This window comes from Erinaceus europaeus, chromosome 1, assembly GCF_950295315.1.
Source record: "Erinaceus europaeus chromosome 1, mEriEur2.1, whole genome shotgun sequence".
Taxonomy (NCBI): Eukaryota; Metazoa; Chordata; class Mammalia; order Eulipotyphla; family Erinaceidae; genus Erinaceus; species Erinaceus europaeus.
This window is the reverse complement of record NC_080162.1, coordinates 104,751,504-104,771,900: the sequence shown is the minus strand read 5'-3', so window position 1 is coordinate 104,771,900 and position 20,397 is coordinate 104,751,504. Positions and strand designations below refer to the sequence as shown.

At 39.6% G+C, this 20,397-nt stretch overlaps 1 protein-coding gene across 3 annotated transcripts in view; it reads right to left on the bottom strand.

Moving 5' to 3' along the window:
- PLCE1 (phospholipase C epsilon 1) overlaps positions 1 to 20,397 on the bottom strand; it is a 447,646-nt gene that overhangs the window by 72,460 nt on the left and 354,789 nt on the right. For all 3 annotated transcript variants that reach the window (XM_060192220.1, XM_007535620.3, XM_060192230.1), the window contains 6 exons: positions 20,219 to 20,355; positions 15,688 to 15,926; positions 13,579 to 13,640; positions 13,198 to 13,363; positions 11,945 to 12,052; positions 10,242 to 10,358 (listed from right to left, as the gene is read on the bottom strand). In XM_060192220.1, coding sequence (XP_060048203.1) covers positions 10,242 to 10,358; positions 11,945 to 12,052; positions 13,198 to 13,363; positions 13,579 to 13,640; positions 15,688 to 15,926; positions 20,219 to 20,355 — 829 coding nt within the window. The remainder of the gene's footprint in view (positions 1 to 10,241; positions 10,359 to 11,944; positions 12,053 to 13,197; positions 13,364 to 13,578; positions 13,641 to 15,687; positions 15,927 to 20,218; positions 20,356 to 20,397) is intronic.

Here is a 20,397-nt window from a genome sequence, read left to right as displayed (position 1 = left end):
AGAGTTGAGCAGTGCTCTCTGGTCTTTCTCTATATCTCTTGTTCAATAAATAAATAAATAAATAAATAAATAAAGTTTTAAAAATATTTTCCAACTAAAAGGTCTTAATATAGAGACTGACTTAATGTGTTAACAAAGGCATCAAATTGTCAGTTTTTTTTTTTTTAAATTGGCTGATATCAGGTGTTTCAACAGAAAATTTGCATCACTAATGAAGGTGAAAAATAGGTACCATGGTTTGGAAATTGCAGCTAATGGTACCTTTTCCCATGTGGATAATATGTCCTTATTAAGGTATCTTTGCCAGCTACTGTATCTATTAACTGTATACAGGAAGGATCCTGGTTCCAACCCCGGCTCCCCACCTGCAGGGGAGTCACTTCACAGGTGGTGAAGCAGGTCTGCAGGTGTCTTTCTCTCCCCCTCTCTGTCTTCCCCTCCTCTCTCCATTTCTCTCTGTCCTATCCAACAACAACGACAGCAATATCAACAATAATAGCAACAACGACGATAAACAATAAGGGCAACAAAAGGGGAAAAATAAAAAATATAAAAAATAACCTTTTGTGTTATTACTTTTTAATTCATCTATAAATTGTGTTGATACACATGTATATAAAAATAAATCAATAAGTATACAGTAGAAATACATAGTATTACTGATAAGTATCTAATAAAAATGTTGAGACCATTACTTTATTTTATTATTATTATTTTAAATAATTTATTTCTTTATTGGGGAATTAATGTTTTACATTCAACAGTAAATACAATAGTTTGTACATGCATAACATTCCCCAGATTCTCATTTAACAATACAACCCCCACTATGTCATTCATCATCTTTCATGGACCTGTATTCTTCCCACCCACCCACCCACCCCAGAGTCTTTTACTTTGGAGCAATACGCCAATTCCATTTCAGGTTCTATTTGTGTTTTCTTTTCTAATCTTGTTTTTCAACTTCGGCCTGAGAGTGAGATCATCCCATATTCATCTTTCTGTTTCTGACTTATTTCATTTGACTTGAATTTTTCAAGGTCCATCCAAGATCGGCTGAAAACGGTAAAGTCACCATTTTTTACAGCTGAGTAGTATTCCATTGTGTATATATACCACAACTTGCTCAGCCACTCATCTGTTGTTGGACACCTGGGTGGCTTCCAGGTTTTGGCTATTACAAATTGTGCTGCCAAGAACATATGTGTACACAGATCTTTTTGGATGGATATGTTGGGTTCCTTAGGATATATCCCCAGGAGAGGAAATGCAGGGTCATAGGGTAGGTCCATTTCTAGCCTTCTGAGAGTTCTCCAGACTGTTCTCCACAGAGGTTGGACCAATTGACATTCCCACCAGCAGTGCAGGAGGGTTCCTTTGACCCCACATCCTCTCCAGCATTTGCTGCTGTTACCTTTTCTGATGTATGACATTCTCACAGGAGTGAAGTGATATCTCATTGTTGTCTTGATTTGCATTTCTCTGACAATCAGAGACTTGGAGCATTTTTTCATGTGTTTCTCAGCCTTTTGGATCTCTTCTGTGGTGAATATTCTGTCCAAGTCCTCCCCCCATTTTTGGATGGGGTTATTTGTTGTCTTCTTGTCGAGTCTGGCAAGCTCTTTATATATGTTGGTTATTAAATTCTTATCTGATGTATGGCATGTAAAGATCTTCTCCCATTCTGTGAGGGGTCTCTTGGTTTGGGTAGTGGTTTCTTTTCCTGTGAAGAAGCTTTTTAATTTGATGTAGTCCCATAGGTTTATACTTGCCTTAATCTTCTTTATAATTGGATTCGTTTCATTGAAAATGTCTTTAAAATTTATGCGGAAAAAAGTTCTGCCAATATTTTCCTCTAAGTATTTGATAGTTTGTGGTCTAACATCCAAGTCCTTGATCCACTTGGAATTTACTTTTGTATTTGGTGAAATACAGTGATTCAGTTTCATTCTTCTGCATGTTTCAACCCATTGTTTCCAACACCATTTGTTGAAGAGACTCTGCTTTCCCCATGTAATAGTCTGGGCCCCTTTGTCAAATATTAGATGTCCATAGGTGTGGGGCCTCATTTCTGGGCTCTCAATTCTATTCCACTGGTCAGTGTGTCTGTTCATGTTCCAGTACCAAGCAGTTTTGATGACAACGGCCCTATAATACAGTTTGAGATCTGGGAGTGTGATGCCTCCGGTTCTGTTCTTTTTTCTTAAGATTGTTTTGGCAATTCTAGGTCTTTTCTGGTTCCAGATAAATATTTGTAGCATTTTTTCTATTCTCCTAAAAATGTGCTTGGGATCTTGATGGGGATAGCATTAAATTTGTAGATGGCTCTGGGTAATATATTCATTTTGATGATGTTAATTCTTCCAACCCATGAACATGGAATATCTTTCCACTTCTTTGTGTCTTTTTCAATTTCTTTGAGTAGTGACTCATAATTTTCAGTATACAAGTCTTTCACTTCTTTGGCTAGGTTTACTCCTAGATATTTTATTGTTTTTGTTGCTATAGTAAAAGGAATTGATTTCTGGATTTCAATTTCTTCTAACTTAGTGTTTGCATAGAGGAATGCCACTGACTTTTGAATGTTAATTTTTTAGCCTGACACCTTACTGTATTGCCTGATGATATACAAAAGCTTCTTGCTGGAGTCCTTAGGTTTTTCTATGTATACTATCATGTCATCTGCAAATAAGGACAGTTTGACTTCTTCTCTTCCAATCTGTATGCTTTTAATTCCTTGCTCCTGCCTGATTGCTATGGCAAGAACTTCCAACACTATGTTGAATAGTAATGGTGATAGTGGGCAGCCCTGTCTAGTACCTGATCTGAGGGGAAATGCTTCCAGTTTTTCACCATTGAGTATGATGTTGACTGTAGGTTTGCTATATATAGACTCCACTATCTTCAGGAATTTTCCATCTATTCCCATTTTTTGTAGTGTTTTGATCATAAAAGGATGCTGTATTTTGTCAAAGGCTTTCTCTGCATCTATTGATATGACCATGTGGTTTTTGGTCTTATTTTTGTTGATGTGGTGGATCACATTGATTGATTTACGTATATTAAAACCAACCTTGCATGCCTGGGATAAACCCCACTTGGTCATGATGAACAATCTTTTTGATATACTGCTGTATCCGGTTGGCTAGAATTTTGTTCAATATTTTCGCATCTATGTTCATCAGAGATATTGGTCTGTAGTTTTCTTTTTTGGTTGTGTCCCTGTCTGCTTTTGGTATCAGGGTGATGTTGGCTTCATAGAAGCTGGCAGGGAGTATTCCAGTGTCTTCAATCTTCTGGAAGACTTTTAAAAGTAGAGGTATTAGTTCTTCATTGAAGGTTTTGTAGAATTCATTTGTAAAACCATCTGGTCCAGGACTTTTATTTTTGGGAAGATTTTTGATAACTGTTTCAATTTCATTAGCTGTGATGGGCCTGTTCATGTTATCCACTTTCTATTTACTTAGTTTTGGAAGTTGGTAGGTATCTAGGAAATCATTCATTTCTTCCAGGTTCTCTAGCTTGGTGGCATATAGTTGTTCATAGAAGCCTCGCCTGATATGTTGAATTTCTGCAGTGTCTGTTGTGATATCTCCTCTTTCATTTACTATCCGATTTATTTGGGTCTTCTCTCTTTTTTCTTTTGTGAGTCTGGCTAAAGTTTTGTCAATTTTGTTTACTCTTTCGAAGAACCAACATTTACTTTCATTGATCTTTTGTATAGTTTTCCTATTCTCAATGTTATTTATTTCTGCCCTAACTTTAGTGATTTCTGTCCTTCTGGATGCTTTAGGGTTCCTTTGTCGTTCTTCTTCTAGGTCTTTAAGATGTGCAATCAGTTTGTTTATTTGTGCTTTTTCTTGTTTCCTAATGTATGCTTGTATAGCTATGAACTTCCCTCTTAGGACTGCTTTAGCTGGTTCCCAAATATTTTGATAGCTTGTGTTTTCATTTTCATTGAACTCTCGAAACATTTTGATTGTTTCCTTGATTTCCTCTTTGACCCAGAAGTTGTTAAGAAGTGTACTGTAGAGCTTCCACATTTTGGGACTGTTACTAATCTTTTGTTGATTGTTAAGTGTTAGTTTAATTCCACTGTGGTCTGAGAAGATGCTTGGGATGATTTCAGTGCTCTTGAATTGGCTGATGCTGTCTTTGTGGCCTAACATATGGTCTATCCTTGAGAATGACCCATGTGGATTTGAGTAAAATGTGTATTCCAGTTCCTTGGGATGAATGGTTCTGAAAATGTCCAATAGTTCTAGTTTATCTATCTCTTCATTTAACTCCCTTATGTCTTTACTGATTTTCTTCCTGGATGATCTGTCAAGTTGAGAGAGTGGGGTGTTGAAGTCCCCTACTATGATTGTGTTACTGTTAACATATTGCTGTAGCTCTTTCATTAGACATTTGATGTATTTAGATGGCTTCTCATTGGGTGCATAGATGTTAATAATTATTAAGTCCTCTTGATTGACTGATCCTCTGAGCATTAAGTAGTGTCCATTCCTATCTTTTTTAATTTTATCTATTTTAAAGTCTATCATGTCAGATATGAGAATAGCTGTTCCTGCCCTTTTTTGTGGGCCATTGGCTTGTTGATAGTTTTCCATCCTTTCACTTTAAGTCTGTATTTGTCTTGTTGAGTTAGGTGAGTTTCCTGTAGACAACATATTGTTGGGTTGTGTTTTCTGATCCATCTTCCTACTCTGTGTCTTTTAATAGGTGAATTCAGGCCATTGACATTTATTGATATCAAAGATTGAAGATATTTTAACGCCATTCTTGTAGAGTTTTAGAGTGTTTTGATATATGTCCTATTTGTGGTGGTCTGGTTGTTTATAGGAGACCTTTCAGAACTTCTTTCAGGGCAGGCTTGGTGATGGTTGCTTCCTTCAACTGTTGCTTGTCTGAGAAGGTTTTGATGCTTCCATCTAGTCTGAATGACAGTCTAGCAGGATATAGTATTCTTGGCTGAAAGCCTTTCTCATTGAACCCTTGATAGATATCTTGCCATTCTCTTCTGGCCTGTAGTGTTTGTATGAAGAAGTCTGCTGCTAGTCTTATGGGTTTACCTTTGTAGGTGACTCTTTGTTTTCTCTTGCAGCCTTAAGGATCCTTTCTTTATCCTTATTCCTTTCCATTCTAAGTATGACATGTCTTGGTGTCTTTAGATCTGGGTTAATTCTGTTTGGGATCCTCTGGGCTTCTTGAATTTTTATGTCTTTGATGTTGTCTAGACTAGAGAAATTTTCAGCTATTATGGCCTAGAGAATGCTTTCTTCCTCTCCTTCTCTTTCTTCCTCTGGTAAGCCAATAATGCGTATATTGTTTCTTTTGAAGTCATCCCATAGGACTCTGTTGTTGTTTTCAGCATCTCTTAATCTCTTTTTGAGATCTCTTCTTTTTTTAGTTGTCTCTAATTCATCCTCAATCTTGCTAATTCTGTCTTCAGCCTCATAGATTCTATTCTCTCTGCCCTCTACTGCTTTTTGGAGTTCATTTATTTTGTTGCCCTGCTCTGATACTGTTTTAGCTTGTTCAGCTAGTTGCATTCTTAGTTCATCAATTTTAGCTTTCAGCTCTCTAATAATCATGATATAATTAGAATTTTCTTCCATATTCTCATTTGTTGTTCCTGCACTTCTGATTACAATTTTTTCAAATTCTTTACTCACTCCTGTTATTATTTCCTTAGCTAATGTTTGGATGTTGAACTCCTTGTTTTGTGCTTCACCCTCTGGAGCACTTAGCTGGACTCGTCCTGGTTCGAGTCTCCAATATTTTTTCTTGTTGTTTTAACCATTTTATATATTATGTTATGCGTTCCCTTTATCAGTACTTTTCAAATTACTGATCACTATTGCCTGGATTGACTTGTGTCTAAGTAAGTTAATTAAAGGGTTTACAGTGGTGGAAGTTAACAGTTTTTTCAATCCCTGAGTTGGAGCTCAGTGGTTTAAAAGCCTCTTTTTTTTTTCTTCCCTGTAGGCTAAGGGAGCCTGAGGGCTTTTAAACTTCTTCTAGCGTTTGCCCTTCTTCCGTAGCCAGTCAACAGCGTCAGGTTGAGCCTGATGTAAAGGTTCGAGACCTCCTTTGAATCTGGAGAGGTGGCAGTCGTTGACTATGTGGGTCATAGTCTGTCTGTAGCTGCAGGGGCAGTTTGGGTCATCTCTGGCCCCCCAGCGATGGAACATAGTGGCACACCAGCCATGGCCTGTTCGATAGCGATTGAGGAGGGCCCAATCATAACGTGCTAGGTCAAAGCCGGGTTGACGCTTGCTTTTAAACTATCAATAGGCTTCAGCTTAATCACTGACTCCTGACCAAGAGATAAACAGGGTGTGGCAGAGATAATCCAGTGGTTATGCAAATAGACTTTCACAGCCCCTCAGCTATGCCACTGAGGTATAGGTCTTTGCCTGAGTTTCCGGTTAGATCTCTGTCCCCTGGTGTCCCTCCCTGCCACTGCTCCAGATTCTGAGGGTAGTAGCAATGGATTCTCAGAGTTGCACTTGGTGAGTATCTGGGGAGTCCTCTCCTCCCTTAAGCTGTCCCCTTTTTGGTGGAGCAGAGTGGAGGTGGTGTCTCAAGTGATAAACTGCTGAACTGTTAGCAGTCACTTCTTCTTCTTCTAGCGTTTGCCCTTCTTCCGTAGCCAGTCAACAGCATCAGGTTGAGCCTGATGTAAAGTTTCGAGACCTCCTTTGAATCTGGAGAGGTGGCAGTCGTTGACTATGTGGGTCATAGTCTGTCTGTAGCCGCAGGGGCAGTTCGGGTCGTCTCTGGCTCCCCAGTGATGGAACATAGTGGCACACCGGCCATGGCCTGTTCAATAGCGATTGAGGAGGGCCCAATCATAACGTGCTAGGTCAAAGCCGGGTTGACACTTGCAGGGGTCTGTGATGAGATGTTTGTTCTTTACCTCAGCTGACTGCCAGCTCTGTTTCCAAGAGATTGGAACAGAGAAGTTCAGTGAAGGTGTAGGGGACCAGATTGGGTGACGAGACGTCAAGCGTTGAACAGGGTGGGCGAAGATATCCGTGTATATTGGCAGGTCTGGTCGAGCGTAGATGTGGGAAATGAACTAGATGATGCCGCATCCCGACGAATATCTGGCGGGGCGATGTTGCTAAGAACTGGCAGCCATGGAACCGGGGTGGAACGCATGGTTCCAGAAATTATCCTCATGGAGGAATATAATTTGGAATCGACCAAGTGGACATGGGGGCTACGGAACCATACTGGGGCACAGTATTCTGCAGTGGAATAGCATAATGCCAGAGATGATGATGGTAGTGTGGAAGCGCTCGCGCCCCATGAGGAGCTGGCCAGTCTTGCAATGATGTGATTCCTCGCACCCACCTTTGCTGCAGTTTTTATGAGATGTTTGTGAAATGACAGAGTGCGATCGAGAGTAACGCCAAGATAGACTGGCTGGGCTTCATGCCGGAATCTCGTATCGCCAAGCTGCACATTAAGCTCACGTGAGGCCGAGGCATGGTGTAGATGGAAAACAAATGATACCGTTTTAGCAGTGCTAGGAATTAGTCGCCATTTTTTACAGTAATCAGATATCAGAGACATGTCTTTCGTGAGTGTTTCCTCAAGGATGTCGAACTTTGATGCCTGAGTTGCACAGCAGATGTCATCTGCGTAGATGAACTTCCTTGAAGAAGTTTCTGGGAGGTCATTGATGTAAATATTAAATAGCGTAGGAGCCAGAACAGAGCCCTGGGGGAGGCCACTTGAGACAAGTCTCCATCTGCTAGACTTGTCACCCAGATGTACCCGGAATCTTCTGTTTTGGAGAAGAAACGATATAGTGTTGGCCACCCATGGAGGCAGGCATCTTGAGATCTTGACCAGGAGACCACGGTGCCAGAACGTGTCATAGGCTGCTGTGAGATCAACAAAGACAGCACCCGTCTTTAAATTCTTCTGGAATCCATTTTCAATGTAAGTTGAGAGGGCCAGGGCTTGTTCGCAGGTAGATCTTCCTGGGCGGAAACCAGCCTGGGCGGGTGATAGGAATTTCTCTGTAAGATGAGAAATACATGATAGAAGCAGCCTCTCAAGGAGTTTGTAACACACGGAGAGGAGAGAAATTGGTCTATAGCTGGCAGCCAGTGTTGGGTCTTTCTTTGGTTTCAAAACCGCTATGATCTTCTCACGACGCCAAACTTTGGGCATAGACTCAGATTCCAAGATGTGGGACAGGAATGAAGCGAGCCACTTCTTTGCCGCAGGGCCCAGGTTAAGAATGAGTTCTGGGGTGATGTTATCATAGCAGTCACTTAATCTCTCTTTAGGCTCCTCTCTCCTCTCTGTCACCAGCCACATGTGTTTGTACTCACGGGTGATTTACTGGGTTCCTGTGGTCATTCTAGTCCTGTCTTGTTTCAGTCCCGGGTGTTCTCCTTTGGTATTCCTAGTTGATCCGGGAGAGGAGAGGAGAGGAGAGGAGAGAAAGTGATCTGCTGCTTGTAGCTCCGCCTCCGGAAGTTGAATCCTTTTATTTTATTTTTAAAAACTTTTTATTTACTTATTTTCCCTTTTATTGCCCTTGTTTTTTATTGTTATAGTTATTATTGTTGTTATTGATGTTGTTGTTGTTAAGACAGAGAGAAATGGAGAGAGGAGGGGAAGACAGAGAGGAGGTGAGAAAGACAGACACTTGCAGACCTGCTTCACTGCCTGTGAAGTGATCCCTCTACAGGTGGGGAGCCGTGGCTCGAACCGGGATCCTTACGCTGGTCCATGCGCTTCACGCCATGTGTGCTTAACACACACACTGTGAGACCATTAATTTAAATGGTGGCAAAGGAAAGCAAAGTCAAAAGAGTAATTTGTTTTATTGGTGTAAAATTTGGGGACCTTTCTTCTGACTGTATCCCTCCCTCCCAATGAATGTATTTTTTTAAAGTTTTTTAAAATATTTATTTACTTATTTATTTATCCCTTTTTGTTGCCCTTGTTTTATTGTTGTTATTGTTGGATAGAATGAGAGAAATGGAGAGACAAGGGGAAGACAGAGACGGGGAGAGAAAGAGAGACACCTGCAGACCTGCTTCACCACTTGTGAAGCAACTCCCCTGCAGGTGGGGAGCTGGGGGCTCAAACCGGGATCTTTACGCTGGTCCTTGTGCTTTGTGCCACCTGTGCTTAACCAGCTGCGGTACTACCTGACTCCCGAAAGTTGTATTTCTACAATGCCCCAGTCACAGGATATAGGGGAAGTACAATGGAACATTTGTTCCTAACTCTGTATGCATTATAATTTGTTGGTATTATTAGGGAATGGTTAGAGAGTGTGCAGGACCCAGAACTTTTGTGACTAAACCTTTGTTTCTTCCCCTGTCACTGACAGGGAAGAGAATTGAGGGGAACACCTGAGGAAGCCAGGACTTTGTTTTCCTTACCTAAGAGGGAAGACTATCTAGAAGTGTTACTAGGTATAGGTATAGTTTAGAAAGGAAGTGAAAGTGGAGTCTTAGAAGTGCATAAGAAAGTCCAGCGTCATCACTATATGGCCATTTTTGCCCAGGTGCTTTGCACTTTTGGGTCATCCATCTTTGTCCAAATGGCCCACGTGCTTCTCTTGTATCTTTCCATTTTCCTTACTGAAAATTTAAGATATTTGAAAACGTGGTCTCCTCTCCAATTCTTTGGGAATGAGACACATTCCGGTCTCATCTCTCTGGCAACAGCATGAGGAAGGGCTCAACACAACTTTTCTGGTCAGTTAAAGCTCTCTATCAACTTATATTCTTTTATCTGTAGGGCAGGCCACAAGAGGATTTGACTTACTTGCTCTCAGTTATTTTCAGCTTATCCACATAAAATTGACAAGTGACATCCTGACTGCCTTGAAATGAGGTACCATGAGCAGTGGAGGGTTGGTCACTCCTCATCTCCTGAGGCTTCCTGGAATAGGTCAGGAGACCACAGAACAATGCTTAATTACATTACTTTGAGTGAAAAGATGGACTGCTTTAGAGAGAACCCAAGCTCTTTGGGGATTGCCATTTCTCATGCTTGAGGGATCCTAATTGTTTTTTTTCTTAAATTCATTTGTAAAATGGAATTTTACATAGGATAAGAGGGTCTACAATGAGGGATCCTAATTGTATCTGCTTCCTGGCTGAGGTCCAACTATGATATGGCATATGATGGATTCATAAAAATTTAATTAACATTTGTAATAAAAATGTCTTTAATGCTTTTACTTAAAAGCTTACCTTAAAAATTTCTGCCATTTTTCGTTGCTGAGGTAAAGAACAGTGGTTCTCAATTGATATAATGATTGGCAGGTCAGAGTTGATGAAGGCACTGCGATCAATGGCTTCAACCACATCCTATGGGAAGCCAAAGCAACTCATTAGAGATCAGATGTCTGAAGAGGGTAACAGAAGAGAAGATATTTAAAGCAATTGAAATAATTTTACACAGAAGACCAAAGGTGGCCTCTGTTTTTTCAAATTAAGCCAAAGTTTATCCTACTTCCTATAAAGAGAAAAAACTATATTATTTTGCTCATATTATAAGAAGTGACTATTAGCTGGATTTAAAATTCTCTCTGTACCTATACATGGAGCGCTCTCTCTCTCTCTCTCTCTCTCTCTCTCTATATATATATATATATATATATATACCATGAGAGTATACTATAGGTAAAAGACATTCTTTAAATTATGGAATCAAAAATAAAGAAATAAAGACACTTTCTTCTACTGGAAAACTATCACTTGCAAGTCGATAATGGAGACTCATCCTGCTAATTATTGGTGAGAATGGAAGACTGGACTGAGAAGGCCTTCTTTGCCTGTTTTCCATGTGACTAACCGCATTTTTTACAATGAACTAAGTTTCTGACTTTTACAAAAATGTCTATACTAACTGTGACAAAAGCTGAAAATCACCATTCTCCCCAAGTAATCTGTATTGTAATAGCTTCAGTTCAAATACAGAAAAGTAGTTCTTAATTGTTTTTTAATAATTAATGATGACAACAAGAAAATGAGTCACTGCTATTTGTGTTAGCTGTGTTGTCAAATTTAGGAAATGTCCCTCCTTCCTTCACTACTTTAATTCATTATGTCATACTCCTAATTGTTGTTACATAAAACAGAAGTCATTTGGTTTTTAAAAATTTCACTTGTTTAAAAAAATTTATTCCAAACACTTTTTTCTGTTCTGCTTAATTGTTACAACCTTATACAATAATTGTGAAATTAAAAAAAGACACTTTTGTTTTTAATAAGCTTTAAATCTACTTGGGAGGGCAATAAGATATATATCACATACACTTACATGTATATATAAATACATTTATCAAGTAATTTCCTCACTATAAAGTATAAGTTGTATAAGTTAAGAGGACTAAGCAAATGAGATTTCTACAAATGCATTTTAGTTATCATTGCTACATATAAAATTTAAATAGAAAAATTCCTTCCAGTCTGATCACAGCTCAGGAAAAAATCATGGTAAACAACTGAAGACCCTACACAATACTGCAAACAATTTTAGGAATTCTTTAGGCCCAGGATAAGAATCTATGACTTAGGTAGGGAAGACAGCATAATGGTTATGCAAAAGGTTTTTCATGCTTGAGGTTCAATCCACTGCACCACCATAAGCCAGAGTTAAGCAGTGCTCTGGAAACAAAAGACAAAAACAAACCAACCAACTGGAAAACCCTAAAATCAAAACAAAGAAAAATCCCAACCAGGACTTAATTTGAACTTGGAGCCACATGTAATCGATTATTAAATGTAAGGATAACAAAGAAGTGCTCATTAATTCTTTATGTCATGAAAATAAAAAATATTTTCAGAAAGTAATCATGAAAAAGGCATAATTTGGAAGAATTGCTGATCTAAATGACAGATAATGATAATGGCTCTATGTGATTTGATTTAAGGAAAGTTAGAAACAGCACCTTGAAGGGGATCTTGGTCGTCAGTGTGTGTCCGTGATAAATGATGGGCATCCCATCATCTCCATCCCAGCAGTCCAATTCTACGCTCCGACAGCCTTGAAGGAGGACCTGTGATCAATGAATGGATCCACTCCAGATAAGAAAGTGGAGATAAAGCATCAAATTAAACAGCACATGCTACTACACATCAGTGTTCACATTCTGGGAGAAAACAGTAGGGCATAAAATCTAACATCAACACTGATAGATGGTGGGGCTAGAGTGTGGCTCACTTGGTAGAGTACACACATTACCATGTGTGAGGACCTTGGTTCAAGCTCCAGGTTTCTATCAAAATAGAGAGGAAGCTTCACAAATAGTGGAACTGTGCTACAAAGGAGAAAAAAGAGAAAAGAAGAGAAAAGAAAAGAAAAAAGAAACGAAAGGCTAAAAAACGCCCACTATTAATGGTAGAGCTGTACAGACACTCAGCTCCAGTGACAATCCTGACATCCCAGGTGGAAAAATATTAATAAAAATAAATAAATAAATACATAAATAAAAAAGGAAAGCAGATCTAATTGACCTGTTAGTTGTAGAAAATATTATAGGGAGGCAATGGACTGAGGTGCCTTGCGAGTTAGACCCTTTAGGTTGAAAGGATGTACTTTTTCTAATCCAGAGAGTTTACTGAGTTTCTAAGAACATGAATTTCAGTATGTAAGCACAGTGCCTACAGTCTGGGCAATTATTTTTTCTTAAGTTGGTTGCCATAGGGATGGACTGATTGTCTAACAAACTGCAAACCAAAACAAACAATATTTTGAGAATAACTTCGTAGTAAGTTGTGTTTTCTACTATGCTTTCCCACTATAATATATTGATTTATTTAGCAATGAGGGAAATGATTAGATAATTTTCCCATGGGAAAATCTAATTTTAGTTGGAACAGTCCAGACTAACTGGGATATAAAAGTTACTTGTCTCAAACAAATACTCTCCTCCCCGTGACCCCCCTCACCCCCGCCCCACCAGACTGAAGGTTAAGCATAAATGGTGGTGATGGGAGGGGAAGGTAAGGAAAACAAAAGAAGTAAGGAAAACAACTATGCATATGAGCAGTTTTCCCACACAAAATGTTCCGCACATTTCACATATAACACATATAAGGAATGATCAATTCTTCAAAGGGATCCCATGTTCGATTTCTGTGATTTGGGGGATTATATAAAAAGGCTTAATGAAAACCTGATTCCAAGTAAGATTCTTAGTACCTGGCTGTAGAGTTCTACTGAGGATTCTCCTTTGAGCTGATGGCCTGTGAGGTAGGTATTGTGTGAAGATTCAATGTAATAATAGGAGAGGGGCAGTTGCAATTCTTTAGTATTCTCTTGTGACTCATCGTTTTTTGAGGCAAAATTATCTTTATCCATCAGAAACCTAGATGAAACAAATTTGCTTAAGACTGCGTGGGAAAAGCAGACAATCTTAAGTTTTGGGTAAAGATCTTTCCCCCCATCTTTTGTGATTAATAGAGAGTTGCAATATTTTTAAGATTATAATGTATAGCTCCACACCACACCCACTCCCAAATGTTCTGTGTCCTCACCCTCCTCCCGTCTCCCAAAGTTGGGTAAAGATATTTTTAAAGTTACCTTGCAAATCCTTCAAATGACATCAGGCCCTGATGACACATACTAACACTGGGCTCGAACTTCTGAAAGGGATAGGAAAAGAGTGTCATTTAAGTAAAGGACACTAAGGGAAAAAAAATCACCACGTCATTTAAAAAAGCTGTTCCTTTTTATCAGGAAACATCTAAACCAAATATTTGGACTAATTTAGCTATGCAGTGGGAAGATGTAGTTTTTCAGTCCTAAAGAAAACATTTATTTTAAGTGAGTTTATTATATGAAGCATATTTATTTAAGAGGAAATGAAGAGTAAAAGGAAAGCATAAGGCTGATTTATATGAAAATAAACTGTGTCGGTTGACCTAGGTAAAAACGGGAATAAGGATATCAGCTACCAGAGTCACTGCGAGGTGAGATAAGTCACACAGAACAGTTAGCATTGTGGGGGCTGCACATTGTACGAAGCACAAGGACTGGTGCAAAGATACCAGTTTGAGTCCCTGGTTCCCCATCTTCGGGGCGGGGGGTTTACAGTGAAGCAGGTCTGCAGGCATCTATCTTTTGTTCCCCCTCCCCTCTCAAATTCTCTCTGTCCTATCCAGTAAAATGGGAAAAAATGACCTTTAACATAGTCCTTTGTACCCAATATCACTTTACGACAACAATCTGAAATTTCAGCATTTCCAGTGATTAAGTCCACTTGTTGGACATAGATTTCTCACCAGTTGGCAAGGCAGGTTGAAAACTGAGACTAACTCTGTTATGTGTGACACAGGCACAATGCATTATCTCATTCTCTACTGTACTTCTTACTTCTCTTGCCACTTTCTTATCTAAGCCATCACCATCTTTTGCCTTCCTGGGCTAACATGATAGCTGCCTGATCCATTTTTCTGCTTCCACATCTTCTCCAGCACAGTTTAGTCTTTAGCATGGGCAGAGTGACCTCACTTCTTGAAAACATGTCAAATCAAGTTACTCCCTCCAGAGGGATAAAGAATAGGGAAGCTTCCAACGGAGGGGATGGGATATGGCACTATGGTGTTGGAAATTGTATGAATTGTACCCCTCATATCCCACAATCTTGTTGATCATTATCAAATAACTAATAATAATAATAATAATAATAATGAAAAATAAGAAACAACAAAGCAGAACTTGGACTGGGTTTGGTATATTGTACCAAAATAGAAGACTCTGAGGCTGGGGAGAAAGGTCAGGTCCTGAGATATGATAGCAGAGAAGAATCTAGAGAGGGTTGAATTGTTATGTGGAAAACTGAGAAATGTTACACATGTACAGAGTACTGTATCTTTCTGTTGACTGTAAACTATTAATTCCCCAATAAAGAAAAAAAAGTTATTCCCTCACTCAAAAAAATTCAAAAGCTCCACATTTCCCATGGACCATGGTTAATCCATGGGACCTAAATTGCTTAGATGGTTCCACCCCTGGCTATCTGTCTCAAGTGAGGTCTACCATTGTCCTGCTGGCTTATGTAGCTCTTACTATACCAGTCTTACTGCTCCTCAAAAACTGGAGCTTATTCCCACCTTGGTCTTTGAGCTTACTCTTTGCTTGGATGTTCATTCACATAATGTATTCACTTAGGGCTCATTTCAAGTGTCATCTCAGAAGGGCCTTTGCTTACTCTTCTCAATCTTCCTGCATCACTTTTCTCCTTTTCTCTGCTTGAGTTGTTAGTTGAAATAACATCGCATCATTGTTTATTATCTACCTTTCTTATTAGAATGTAAGCTGCTTTGAGGGAGCATAACTCAGCTAAATTTACTGCTATATTCCAGTTTGTGGGACAAAGCATGGCCCATAACAGAAAATAACAACTACTAATTAAATAACAGAAGAAGTTGAAAATCGAGACCGTTTCTATTGTATGTGCTAGAACAACAAGAATTACTGATCTCTTATAATAATTACTAAGAGAAGTTTTACCTATGTAACATATATGTTAAGTAAAAAAGTACATATCTAGTATAAAAAAAATTTCTACTTCTGCCCCAGACTTAAGTTTTAGAAAGAAGGATAGAAAGTGTTAAGTGTTTAGCACTGAAAATGACTAGGCTGATATCAGAGGCTTTAGGCGCATGTACACAAAAAATAAGCACGAACCTGAATGATGCTGAGGATCTCATCATAAGTGCAGTGTTCTCCTTGGCAATTCACGAGGAAGTCATTGAGCTGGAGTATACCCACCCCAAAGATGCCCAGGGATGTGCTCTCCACCCCAGTGCCATTTGTCACGATACTTGCAGCAGCAATGGCATCAGATATTTGCCTCTGGTTGTCTGATAACTGCTGTTTACTTTTAATGAACAATCCCAAGTCAGAGACATTTCTGGTCAACAAGTCTGAAACAGAACCACCCACAGAACACGGACAAGTTAGCCAACATCATGGTGCCATGGCATTATTAAGCCAGACAAACTCTCTAGTAATCTATCTAAACAAGCCATCAAACTCAGTGTTTATTCCTGGATTCACACAGTGAAGGGGGAGCTGCAATTAAAATAAACCAACGAATAGGGAGAACTAAAAGAAAGCTACATCAACTAGCTCAAAAAAATCTAGGTGCTTTGGTACTACATGGGAACTAAACATACATTCAGTTGAGGATCTGAGATTGAACTTGGAGTTTTGTTTTTGCAGATAACTACTTCCACACTTTTTATATTTAGAAAGACTGTAAAATGCAGATTTAAAATAGTAATTGTGGGGGAGTCGGCCGGTAGCACAGTGGGTTAAGCTTTAGGTGGCGCAAAGCACAAGGACCAGCGTAAAGATCCCGGTTTGAGGCCCCAGCTCCCCACCTGCAGGGGAGTCGCTTCACAAGTGGTGAAGCAGGTCTGCAGGTGTCTATCTTTCTTTGCCCCTGTCGTCCCTTCCTCTCTCCATTTCTCTCTGTCCTATCCAATAACGACAACAATAACAACAGCAATTATAACTACAACAATAAAACAACAAGGGTAACAAAAGGGAATAAATAAATAAATATAAAAAAAGTAATTGTGGGACTGGTAAAATAGCTCACTTGGATAGTGTGCTGTTTTGCCATGTGTGCAATCCAGCTTCAAGCCTGGCCCTACCATACTGAAGGGAGCTTTGGTGCTGCGGTCTCTTTATCTTTTTTAAAAAAATTAATAAATTTATATAATTCTTTGTATTTATTATTTATTTTATATTTTTAATGTTTATTTTATTATTTAGATAATATGGAAGAATTTCATATGAGAGAAAAAGAGAGAGAGAGAGTGAGTGAGAGAAGCTGGACACCACTTTGCCACATGCAACATAGTGCCTGGAGCCTTAGGTATGCAAGTCCTATGTCTACAAGTGAAACTATTTCCCCAGCTTTATATATGTATATCTTTTTGTGACATGTGCTCAACCAGGCATGCCACTACCCAGCCCCAGATATATATATATATTTTTTTTGTCTCCAGGGTTATTGTTGGGGCTCGGTGCCTGCACCATGAATTCACTGCTCCTAGAGGCTATTTTTTCCCCTTTTGTTGCCCTTGTTATTTTGTCATTGTTGTGGTTATTATTATTGTTTTTATTGATGTCATTGTTGTTGGATAGGACAGGGAGAAATGGAAAGAGGAGGGGAAGACAGGGGGAAAAGAAAGATAGACACCTGCAGACCTGCTTCACCACTTGTGAAGAGATCCCTCTGCAGGTAGGGAGTCGGGGGCTTGAACTGGGATCCTTATGCTGGTCTTTTGTGCTTTGTGCCATCTGCACTTAACCCGCTGTGCTACTGCCCAACTCCCAATACCTATATTTCTAAAGCTTTTCCACAAGATCAAAGAAACAGGAACACTCCCTTCCAACTTCTATGAAGCCAACATCACCCTGATACCAAAAGCAGATAGGGATACAACAAAAAAGGAAAACTACAGACCTATATCTCTGATGAACATAGATGCCAAAATATTAAACAAGATCATGGCCAACCGGATACAGCAGTATATCAAAAAGATTGTTCATCATGACCATGTGGGACTTATCCCAGCAATGCAAGGCTAGTTCAGCATACGTAAGTCAATCAGTGTCATTCACCACATCAATGAAAGCAAGACCAAAAACTACATGATTATCTCAATAGATGTAGAGAAGGAGGATGGGAGAAAGAAAAAGGTGGCACACAGGACATTTTAGGGGCAGTGAAACAACAACTCAGTATAATACTGCAATCATGTGGTACACACTGTTAGATATCTGTCAAAATCCACAGTTACAACACAAAGAATGAACAATAAAGGTAATTTATGAACTTCAGTCAATAATGATATATCAGTACTGACTCAGTTTTAACAAGCATTTTATTATGCTAATGTAATGCTACTGGTCTGAGAAACTGAGCATGGATTATGTAGAGGGTTCATGGAGACTTACTATACCTTTTATTTTTTTTGTAAACAAAGAAACTATTCCAAAATAGTTCACCAATTTTTAAAATATACTTTCAATATATTTTATTTTCTATTTTATTATTTAAAAAATCTTTATTTATTGGATAGAGGCACCCAGAAATTGAGAGGGAAGGGGGAGACAGAGAGAGAGAGAGAGAGAGAAGAGAAGGAGAGACACCTGTAGTCCTGCTTTACAACTCGCAAAGCTTTTTCCCTTTAGGTGGGGGCCGGGGGCTTGAATCTGGGTCCTTGTGCATGGTAATGTGCACTCAACCAGGTGCGCCACCACCCAGCTCCCAGTTTACCAATTTTTAAAAAGTATATTGACGGGAGTCGGGCGGTAGCACAGCAGTTAAGCGCAGGTGGCGCAAAGCACAATGACCGGCGAGAGGATCCTGGTTCAAGCCCCCGGCTCCCCACCTGCAGGGGAGTCTTTTCACAAACGGTGAAGCAGGTCTGCAGTGTCTATCTTTCTCTTCCCTCTCTATCTCCCCCTTCTCTCTCCATTTCTCTCTGTCCTATCCTACAACGAAGACATCAATAACAACAACAACAATAACTACAACAATAAAACAACAAGGGCAAAAACAAAGGGAAAATGAATAAATAAATATAAAAAAACTTTTAAAAAAGTGTATTGACAAGGGTTGGGTGGTAGCGCAATGGGTTAAGCACATGTGGCGCAGAGCTCAAGGACTGTGGTAAGGATCCTGGTTCGAGCCCCCAGTTCCCCACCTACGGGGGGGGGGGTCAACTTCACAGGTGGTGAAGCAGGTCTGCAGGTGTCTATCTTTCTCCCCACTCTCCCACCCCCCGTCTTCCTTCCTCTGTTGATTTCTCTCTGTCCTATCCAACAACAACATCAATGACAATAAGGGCAAAAAAAAAAAAAAAAAGGGAAAAAATGGCCTCCAGGAGGAGAGGATTTATAGTGCAGGCACTGAGCCCCAGCAATGACCCTGGAGGTTAAAAAAAAAAAAAGTATATTGACTTGACTGATCCACAGTAATGCACATTTTAGGACTGAAATTTAACAGGATTAATATTCTTAGCTTAAGGAAACACACTCTTTTATATTATCCTTTAAAATATTTATTTATGTTCTTATTTATTTATTTATTTTTGTATGGGGATAGAGATAAATTGAGAGGGAAGGAGGACATAGAAAGGGAGAGGAAGAGTGACAGAGACACCTGCAGTACTGATTCACTGATTAGGAAGCTTCCTCCTTTGTAGGTGAGGGCCAGGGGCTTGAACCTTGGTCCTTGTGCATGGTAATGTGTGTGCTCAACTGGGTGTACCACCACCTGTCCCCAGCTTTTAATTTATTAAGAAACAACTGCCTGTTTTTCCCTTTGTGTTTATAGTTTCTGTCAAGAATAGGAAGAAAAATGGCCTTAAAATGCATAGCTGGTTAAAAAAAAATGTCAAATAGTGATAGTAATGATGGCAGTGGTGAATGAAATAGAAGTATTAGACAGGGAGTCGGGCTGTAGCGCAGCAGGTTAAGTGCAGATGGTGCAAAGCACAAGGACCGGTGTAAAGGATACTGGTTTGAGCCCTGGCTCCCCACCTGCAGGGGAGTTGCTTCACTGCTTGTGAAGCAGGTCTGCAGGTGTCTATCTTTCTCTTCCCTTCTCTGTCTTCCCCCATCTCTCTCCATTTCTCTCTGTCTTATCTAACAATGACAACAATAATAATAACTGTAACAATAAAACAACAAGGGCAACAAAAGGGAATAAATAAATATTTTTTTAAAAGGAAGTTTTAGATTTCATGGTTTTTATTAGGAGACTAAGCTAGGAGAAGTGCTTAGACCTCAGACAGGAGTGTTCTGCTGAGATCACTAATAGGCTCTCCTTGTCAAGGTCAGACTATTATCACAACTTGGTTTTGAACATTCTCATCTGCTTAAGGGCAAGGAAGAGACCACTGGCTCAGCTGGAAGTAGCATACATCTGTGGACAGGGGAGGAGGGCTTGCGTGTCAGAACAAAATCTCTATCAGTTAAATATCCTTAAATACATGGGAAGTCCTACATGACGATACACTATCTTCCCCAAATGCCAGTAGTACCTGTCTTCATAACACCCGGAAATAATTCTCTGTTTCACCAAATTCTTGATAATAGCATGTCCTGTGGGGCAGATGGAGGGACTGAATGATTGGAACTCTAGCCTTTCTTTTTCAGATAGGAAGGTTTCAAAGGGAAGTATTGTTACACAAACCTAGGTCAGGCTGAAGACTGCTGATGTTTTCATCAATGATCAGATTGGTATAAAGTGGGGTTGGCTCCAGTCCAGCTCGGTTGCAGGGCACAGCGTAGATGTCAAAGAGGTCCTTCAGGTCTTTGCGGCTCCTTACACTGGTAGCCAGATGGAGAACACCTTACATTTAGTATTGTTAG